This window comes from Chinchilla lanigera, unplaced genomic scaffold (assembly GCF_000276665.1).
Source record: "Chinchilla lanigera isolate Chin_1 unplaced genomic scaffold, ChiLan1.0 scaffold00054, whole genome shotgun sequence".
In the NCBI taxonomy this organism is placed as follows: Eukaryota; Metazoa; Chordata; class Mammalia; order Rodentia; family Chinchillidae; genus Chinchilla; species Chinchilla lanigera.
This window is the reverse complement of record NW_004955455.1, coordinates 4,026,960-4,036,299: the sequence shown is the minus strand read 5'-3', so window position 1 is coordinate 4,036,299 and position 9,340 is coordinate 4,026,960. Positions and strand designations below refer to the sequence as shown.

The window sequence follows — 9,340 nt, the reverse complement described above, 5'->3', positions numbered from 1 at the left end:
AATGCAAGAAAGCACTTGGTCAGGGAGGTCTTTAACAGGTAGCCTGGCCCAGGCATGGTGGTGCACGCCTGTAATCCCAGCACTCAGGAAGCTGAGGCAGGAGAATCATTGGAAGTTCGAGACTAGCCTGGGCTACAAAGTGAGCTCAAGGCCAGCCTGAACTGCATAGCGAGACCCTGTCTCAAAAGACAAAAAAAAAAAGGCAGATAGCCTGAGACTCCTCTACCTACCCTGTCTCCTTTACCCTGAGGAAACAATCCAGAGGACCTGAGGATCTGCCTCCACTTAAGAACAAGCCAGGGATATAAGGCCAGATACTCATCCTGGGAAGCAAACAGCACTGCCATCTGGCTATAGGAGACCTCACTAAGAAGCAAAGCATTTGATCTCACTCTGAAGGCAGTGGAAGAGCTGCAGGAGGGTTTTTGTTTCTATTTTTGTTTTTGCAGAAGTGGGGATTAAATTCAGGGCTTTTACACTGAGCTACATTCCCAGCCCTTTTTTTCTTTATTTTAAAGTGGGATCTTGCTGAGTCACTCAATTACTGAAACTTGTGATGATCCTGCCTCAGCCTCCCAGAGTGCTAGGATTGCAGGTGCCACCATGCTGGACAAGAAGGTTCTTGAGCAGGGAGCAAAGCCACCCTGGCTTCTTATTCATCCCAAATCCCTGAGCATGGAGCTCTGCAAAAATCCTAGCAGTTGAGACAGGCTAAAAAGAACCTAGGCAGGGTTTCTGAGTGCATTTGGTCTTTGGAGTCCACCAAGCAAGGGTCTTGGGTGCAGAACAGAAATGTCTCGCCTGCAGCAGGTGGCCCTGGATGGAGAAGGGAGGGCACACCCAAGCCCTTCTCTCCACATGCGCTGCAGTCAGCCCTCTAGTTTTGCTCCCCTGCAACTTGCTGATGGGCCCATCCGGAGGTGAGGCTTAGAGAAGAGAAACAGCACGCGGAGGAGCTGACCAGAGTCCCCAGCACCTACCCCTCATTTCCCCTCCCACCTGAAGTTGGGCTATAAGTGACCTGGCCCAGGGTGTGTGTCCTTAGCTAGTGGCAGGCTGTGGGTTCTTCCCAGCAGATCTCTTCCAGCTCATGGCTTGTCCGGGGATGGGTTGTTGCTCCCTCAGGTACCGGCATGACAGCTCAACAGCAGTGGCTGGCGGCCCCCGGGGTCATGGACAGAGCCGGGAGACAACACAGGAACGCCGGAAGAAGGAAGCGAGCAAAGCAACAAGAGCCAACCACAACCGGAGAACCATGGCTGACCGCAAGAGAAGCAAAGGCATGATCCCTTCCTGAAGCCTCCTGTCCAGCTGGCCCTTTGGGACCCCCAACTTCAACTTGACCCCTCGACAGCCTCAGCTTTGCAACCCCTGAGAGGTTGCCTCGTTGCCTACCAGCCATCCAGGAGCACCGTCTTGTAGAACACACAGTGCCTTATCCCTTGGCAGAGGAGCCCGGGTGTCATCGAGGAACCTCCTCCTCCTCATGCGCTGTGGGAAAGGACAGGGGACTGAGTCCCAAGACAAGGCCCCAGACCTCGGGTACCAGACACCACTTCCCTTTACCCCTGGATGGCAGGAAACCTGCGTGTTCGGAAACAACACAAGGCCTGCAAATAAAGTTTCCGACCCTTTCCAGCAACCATCTGTGACGTGCTGTGACCCAGTCCTGTGTCTCATTCTTCAGTAACAGCTGCCAGCTGGAGGACAAGAGGGCAGGGTGGTCCCTGTGCGGTCTGTATTGAACTTTCTTCCCTGCCTGTCCATTAACCCCTCCTTGCGTTGTTCTGCCTTGCTGTGTGACCGTGGGCACACCAGACCCTTCTCTGAGCCCCCAGTTGCTGCCTATGGAAGGAACCAGCTGGAGGGTGAGAGGTCCTATGGCCCTTGCCGTTGTCTCATTCAGTCCTGACGACCTCTGCCCTAGGAGGTAGATACTGTTTTCAGCCCCATAGTACAGATGAGCAAAGTGAGGCACTGAGGACTGGGGTATCCGCCCAGGCCACAGCCAGGAGCTGGCAGAATTGGGATTGGACAGAGTGTCACCTGGGACCTTTATGGGTCCTAGACCCCTGTATATGATATTATCTCCATCTCAGAGCTGGCCCAAGGACATGTGGCCAGTGGTAGAGCCAATACCAGAATTCAGTGCCTCATGGTTGTACATACACTTTATTAAACCCTCCAAAATCCAGTGACTAAGAAACAAGCAAGGATGCCCAGCTGAAGCTCATGGGAGTTGGGCTGGTTCCTCAAAGCTCTCTTCCAGGTGTGGCCAGCCAGTTCCCGGTGTGGCAGTGGCTGCCAGGCCTCCCAGAGCGTCACCGATCAACACAGATCAAAGACGGCATGTGCTGGGCTGATCTTAGCCCGGCCTGGCCTGGAGCCCACTAGTGGAAGCCAGGGCCCACATGACGAATCACCCTGGGTGCTAGTGCTATTTATTTGCACGTAGTTAGGATAAGCGTGTGAGGCAGAGGCAGACAGGCGCTTGATGGATTGGTTTTGTTAGGTCAGCCCGCACAAGTGAAAATCAATAGCAATCCCTCTGCGTCTCTCGCTCCTCCTGGTGTGTTTCAGATGCAGAGCAGATATGGGGGTGGTGTCCTCCCTGTCAGCTGCAAAATTAGCTGAGGCCAGCGCCAGGGCCAGCCATCCTGACAGGCAATGCGAAGACTCTGTTTCCTCCCAGAGGCATTTGCCAGTGACCAAGCCCCTCAGTCCCAGCTCTCGTCCGCGGCATGAGGCGAGGGCCTTGGGAGCTACGGGCTTTGCCTGCCTTACCTGCTCACACAGCTCTTTGCACCTTCGCTTTGTCACCTGTGCCTCCAGCCACTTGGAAGAGTGTTCAGGTTTCCCAGGAGCCTCCTGTCTTAAAGGATCTGAAAAGACCATTTTTCAAAAAGTAGTGCCAAGTCAAACTTAGTCTCCCTTGAGGAGCTGCTGCTTTCTGCTTCCAGAGCTCAAGGGCACCCATTCAGGATGCTTTGGAAACAGCTCGGAGGCCATCTGCAGTGGTGCCCACAGGCACCCCTCCCCACTCAGGCCCTCAGTATTCCCATCTGTAAAGTGAGTATGTTGGACCAGACAGATGCGTTCCTCTTGGTGCCAGTGAAATCATGGGAGGAGATTCCCAAGTTTAAGATGGGCGGCTGCAGCATGTTAGGAGTAGGGTCGGTGGGGGCCCTGCCCCTGCCCGCTCTGTCTCTGAGCGCCACCACCCTCACTGCTGCTCCTATGCAGGTATCCTCTAAGTGCCTTCTCTGTGCCCTGGCAGAGAACGTGATTATCATGGGTGTTTCCTGGGAAGACTTTAAGATCTTGTGCCTCGGAGAGGACTTGGGACCCAGGTGTCTCCATCCGAAGTCCCACAGTGGTGGGGAATGTGTGCGTTGGAACAGAGATTCTGTGCTACTTCAGCTAGAACTGAGTACTGTTTTTTAAAAGGGGCCCAGGAGCCCTTTGAGGAGGCCTGAGCAGGTCATCTGTCTAGAGCTGGTGGCACATGAGCGGCAGAGCCTGCGTGCACGTCCTTTGTGAGATGCCTCTTAAAAACAGCCAGGTGCAGCCCGGAGGAGGAAACGGTTGGCCAGAGCCTACATGTTGCTCTCACACCAGGAGCTTGGGGAAAATGGGATAGGGAGGGAAAGAAAAAACAAATAAAGGTCAAGGGCCATTATGCAGCCTTTCAAAATGGCATCAATAAAGACTTGGTAGCAACATGACAAGCTAACTTTGCTTTTCTTAAAGAATAAATTTAAAAGCAGAATACATAATGGTATGATGCATCATGATTGTAAAAATGTAAAAAAAAAATTTCTTTTTTTACATACCGGCCAAATCTGGAAAGGAATGTAGGTAAATGAAAATGATAGCAAGAGTGTGGGTGATGGTGGTGAGACCACGGGGATTTGTAATAATAAAAGCATTGCTGAGTACCTGCCATGTCCGAGTTTGTGCTGGGCTCTTTCATCCTTCTGTTTAATCCTGCAAGGTAGGGACAGGTGAGAAAACCAAGGTACAGGGGAAGTTGGGTAACCAACCCAAGAGCACACAGCAAGTGACCCAGGGAAGATTTAATTCCAGGATTGTCTCCTGCAGCCCCACTTTATTTTTTTTAATGGTACTTAGGTCTGAACTGAGGGCTTTCACATGGAACTACATCCCCAGCCCTATTTTTATTTATTTTTATTTTGAGACAGGGTCTCACTGAGTTACTAAGTTCCCCAGGCTGGGCTTGAATTTATAGTCCTCCTGCTTCAGCTTCCCAGAGTGCTGCGATCACAGGCCTGCCCTACCACACCCAGCTAAAGCCCCACACTTAATTCCTATGTCCAGTCCCTGCCGTTCTTCTCTGTCCCTGACCCCATACATAAAATGAAAGAGGAAAGTAGCTGAACAAGAAGATCCAGGCCATGCTGACGACTCCCAACTACATGCATATCAGACTATTTTATATTGCCCAGCACATCTCTGACAGTTTCTTCTATTTTCTTCATTTTTTTTTTCTGTTTTCATAATCATGTCTCCTTTCTTCCATTTATCTAGTCTGCTTGTAAGCACACTGAATGACGCTTCATCTTTATGTCCAATCCCTCTTCAGGAAAATAGGGAGCGGGTTAGGGCATCTTCAGCTGAGTTGGTGACAGCAGAGCCCGAGGGGCACTGGGGTCTGGGACAGGGCCTCCGTGTTAGGAACACACACAGACCGGGCCTGGTGCAGGTGTCGGTCCAGAACACCTGAGCCATCCAAGTTTGCTACCTGGCCCTGGCTCGGGCCACAGGGTCAGCTGGCGGGGAGGGCCAAGGAAAGGTGAACAAGGGCTCCTGTTCAGTGCATATTCACTAAAGACCTGCTAGGTGCCAGGCTCGTATAAGAAAGCCCAGCTTCTGCCCTCCTAGAGTTCACAGTGTGAGGGGTACATGGACATTAACTCAGACATTTTAGAAAAATAACTAGGAATAACTGTTCTCAGTCCTAATAAGTAAATGAATGAAACTTTTAATTAGTGAGTAGGAAGGAAAATAGTCAAGGGCAAACAGAAAGAGGCCAAGAGCAAAGACTTTCCAGAAGCAGAGAGCGGTCACAGTGTCAGGCAGCAGCCACGGGGTCACAAGGCAGGGGCGGCGAGCCCCACAGGGGCTATGCGCAGGCTTTGCTGGAAGTCGTGGGGTGCAGCCAGTGGGGAGAATCAGAGAGGAAGAAGGGGAGAAGGTGGGAGAATCAACCCTTCTCGAGCTTGGCATTGAAGAGGAAGAAGAGAAAGCTCAGAGGTGGGGAGGAAGTGTGGCCCCCAAGCGCGTTTATGGGATGGCTGGAAGGAGCCAGAGCTCCAGGGAACCCAGGGGGGTGGGGTAGGACCCTGCACAGGCTCCCAGGCCAGCCCTGGCCTCTGGTTTTATGTGGATCCCGGTGTGCTGGCGCAGCAAGGGAGGGGCCTTGATTCTGGCCCAAGGCTGCTGTTGCAGTTCGGCAGCTTGAACCACGGTTTAAAAATTCAAACTGTCTCAAAGTTACGCCCTGTGTGTTTATGAGATAAGGTGGTGGGGATGGTCCTCGAAACTGGTGTGGTGGTGCATACCCGTAATTGCTGAGGATTAAAGGCTGAGGTGGAAGGATTGCTGTGAGTTCAAGGCCAGCCTGCACTGCATAGCGAGACCCTGTCTCAAAAAAAAAAATAATAATTTTTTAAAAAGGCATGAAATTCTGACTTTACATCGTTCAGAAAATTCCCCAACAATCAATAACCCATCAGTAGAATTTTACACAGACCGACAGAACTTGGAGAAACTAAAAAGGCATTTAGGCCAGGTTTTCTTGACTATTCAAAGACCCAGCCAGCCGCCTGCTCAGGCCCTGGCATTTCAGACACCCTGTCTGCATGTGGGGAGGAGGCGCTCTGTCCTGCTTAAGAATTCACTGAGCTTCTGTGGGTCTCTCCCAGCCTCAGGGGCTTCATCCAGCTTTCTTTGCTGTCGTCTGAATTACAAAAACAACAGGTATTAAATTCTGGCTTTCCAAGTAGGACATTATGACAGTAAGTCTGCTTTCCCTGGCTGCAGGAGTGGCGGCCCCGCCCCCACCCAGCGCTCTCACACGTCCCTAAGTGCTCTGCTGTCCCAAGGAAGTAATTACAGGTTTCTCCCCCTAGAAGTGGTTTTCACTGAAGAGCCAGGCAGAAAACCAGCCCCCAGTGGGCCGAGCACAATTATTGCTGTAAATTTAGGAATGTTCTTCGCAGCGCTTTATACACAGGCTCCCAGCCTACCTCCCATCTCACTCTCTTGACTTGCTCAGCATTCTTTCACACACAGATTCCCAGGTCTCAGCTGCCTGTTCTTTTTATTGTTCATTTGCTCATAAAAATGTCCTGGGATAGTGAAAAGTGCACTAGATGAAGAATCAGAAGGCTGGAGTCCAGGACCCAAATTTCAATTAGCTTTGTGACCTTGGATGGGTTACTTGACCTCTTGGTGCAGCCGTTCCTTTTTGTGGGAAATGGGAATGATCATCGCGTCTTGCCTCGTGGGCGCAGGTAGTTATGAGGTCAGATGAGGCCATGATGGTGACAGTGATGGGGGGTAGTGGCAAACCAAAAGCAGCAAACCACGTTCAAATGGGAGAGACGAAAATTCCTCTGACGGGCAACCCTGTCTACACTGCATTTCTGGTAGTTTCTGCTTTTTTTTTCCTGCAGTGCCAGAGATTTGACCCAGGGTGTTGTGGGTGCTAGACACCTGCTCTACCATTGAGCACATCCCCTCGTCCTTTTTTTAATTTAGTTTTTTATTTTAAAAGAGTCGTGTGCCGGGGATCTAGCTCAGTGGCACAAGCACTTGCCTGGCAAGCGGAAGGTCCTGAGTTTGATTCCCGGTACAAAAATAAATAAATAAAAAAATGAAAGAGTCGTGCTAAGTTGCCTGGACAGGGCTTGAACTCGTGACCCTCCTATCTCAGCCTCCTGAGCAGCTAAGGTACAGTTGTATGCTCCTTTAACTGCCTACCAAGAAACTCTGCACAAATCACCTGCCATTCTAGGGAATGTGTTCCTGAGCAGAATTCTGGACTCCATGGGCTATGAATGGACTGTTTTGAGTTGCCTCTACCTGGATTTTGGCTGATGGTTTTTTGTTTTGTTTTGCTTTTTTGAGACAGGGTCTTGCTATGGAGATCAGGCTGGCCATGAACTCACTATGTAGCCCAGGCTGGCCTCGAACTTGCAGTGATCCTCCTTCCTCAGCCTCCTGAGTGCTGGGGTTACAGGTGTGCGCCTCCATGTCTGGTCCTGGCCGGTGGTTCTTGCTGAAGGACAGAATCATAGGATGGCTTGGACTCCAAGGCTTTTGCTTTCATGGTCAAGTCCTGCCATGAAATAGCCTCTTAGGCTGCTATCTGGGGCAACCTGGGGACAGCCTTAGAGAGAGGCCCTTGGATGGGAGCTTGTTAAGAAGAAAGCAAGGGCGCTGCCTGCAGCACTCTGCCAGGTTCCCCAGGTGCCACTGACAAACCCAGAGGGTAGACCCAGCCTCTGGCCAGATGGCCTCTGTCAGCTGTGACACATAAGAACCAGTTCCATGAGCAGTGGAAGGGGAGGTGGCTTGTCACACCTGCAAAGCCATACTCTCCTGCCCAGGAGGGGTCTGCACAGAAAGGCATTTGTCTCTCCTCCACAGAGTATTAACTCAAAGTTGGAGGTAAAGGTCTTGGGCCTTTTTTTTTTTTAATCTGGGTTCCCTGGATGACTTGTGGCTTCTTAGGCTTTTGCCTAAGAAGCAAGGGCTGGCTCTGGGGTCAGAACCCCACTGGGCTCAGCTGTTCCCTGGCTCTGGGGTATTTTGAGTAAAGTTGCCTTCCCTTTCAGAACCCTAGCCATCTTAGCTATAAGCAGAGATGTTGGCAAGATGGCTGGGATGAGGCATGCGTAGACTTAGCTCCCCATGAGGTGGGCAGGGAACTACTCACAGGGACCCAGATGAGGGGTGGCTGGTGCCTCCTGCCAATGCTCCCACTCGTGGGTGCTCTTTCTGTGCACCCACCCTGCACTGCCTTGACATTGCTGCCCTCGCTCCTCCAAGACTGTCCTCCCAGAAGCCTCTGGGCTCCAGATGGCCTGGACACATAGGCTCGGGCAGACGAGAGGCGGGCCTGTCTGAGAGGTAGGAGGTGTGTGGAAGACGACCTGGGAACCGAAGTGAAGAGCCCCATGCAGCCTTGTAGGACTGGAAATTCCCGCAGTGAATCCTCAGAATGAAGCCGGGGAATAGGTGTGATGACAAGCTTCACAGAGTTCAGTCACCTACTTGTAGTTGAGGCCAAACCCCAGATTTGCCAGCCTCCAGAGCCCATGCTCTCACCACCTTCCTGTCCTGCCTCCCTAGAGCTTGGCACTGGGACTAGAAATCACAATCCTGCACACGTGGTTGGCTTAGTATGGAAAGGAGGGCTTATCATCTCTTAGACTTCTACCACTGCGATCTGTAATTCCAGTCACTCCACTGACCGAGAGGCAGAGCAGAGAAGGGGAAGCAGGAAGCTGGCCGGAATATATTTCCCTAATTCACACTTCGCCACAGCCTCCCCATCAGTGGAGGGGAAGGACGCCCCTCGGGGGCCCGATTTGAAGGAAGTGTTTCACGAGGAAAGCTTAGCGAGGTGAGGAAAGGAGCCGTCCGTCGGACTTGCAGCCCAAGCGCAGGTCACTGTTGGAGGCTTGCACAAGACAGAGACAGAAATCTGCCCAGACATCAGGGACAGAGGGAAGCGAAGAGGACTCAGTTGCGCAGGGAAAGGTGTGGAGAGGAGATAAGAGCTGCCCGAAGAGGCCACTGGGCCGCCGGGGTTTAACACTGTCAGAGACACCGACTGCGCGATTGCCAAGGGACGCAAAGGGAACAGGAGAGCGTGATCCGGCCTCAGAGGGCTGGAAAGGAAGCCGGGACGAGGTTGTAAAGCAATCGGGGCAATGAGGAGGAGGCGCTGGGATGATTCAGCTGCACAGTCATTCCCAGGGCTCTCTGCCTACATTTTGTGGGTCAAATACACTAATCAGGCTCTGGTCCCTGAGGGCTGTGCAGGGAGCCCTGGAAGATTCATCTCTTCACTCCAAGAACACAAGAATCCCCCCAATACACTCTGCTAAGCACATCACAAGCACTACTGCATGTCTTCCCGACTGCCCTGTGAGCCATTGCGATCATCATTGTTCCATTTTCCAGATGAGGAAACTGAGGCTTCAAGAGGGGCAAGCTAGCCCAGGTCTCCCAACTGAAGACCAGCAGGGCTAGGATTATAACTCACATATTCACTGCTTCTATGATCCCTGTACAGTTATAAGACGTG

At 51.9% G+C, this 9,340-nt stretch overlaps 1 protein-coding gene across 5 annotated transcripts in view; it reads left to right on the top strand.

Moving 5' to 3' along the window:
- Ascc2 (activating signal cointegrator 1 complex subunit 2) overlaps positions 1-3,943 on the top strand; it is a 45,544-nt gene extending 41,601 nt beyond the window's left edge. For all 5 annotated transcript variants that reach the window (XM_013520429.1, XM_013520428.1, XM_005396225.2 and 2 more), the window contains one exon: positions 1,126-3,943. In XM_013520429.1, the coding sequence (XP_013375883.1) occupies positions 1,126-1,297 (172 nt within the window). In that variant the 3' untranslated portion in view covers positions 1,298-3,943. The remainder of the gene's footprint in view (positions 1-1,125) is intronic.
- The last annotated feature ends 5,397 nt before the right edge of the window (positions 3,944-9,340 follow it).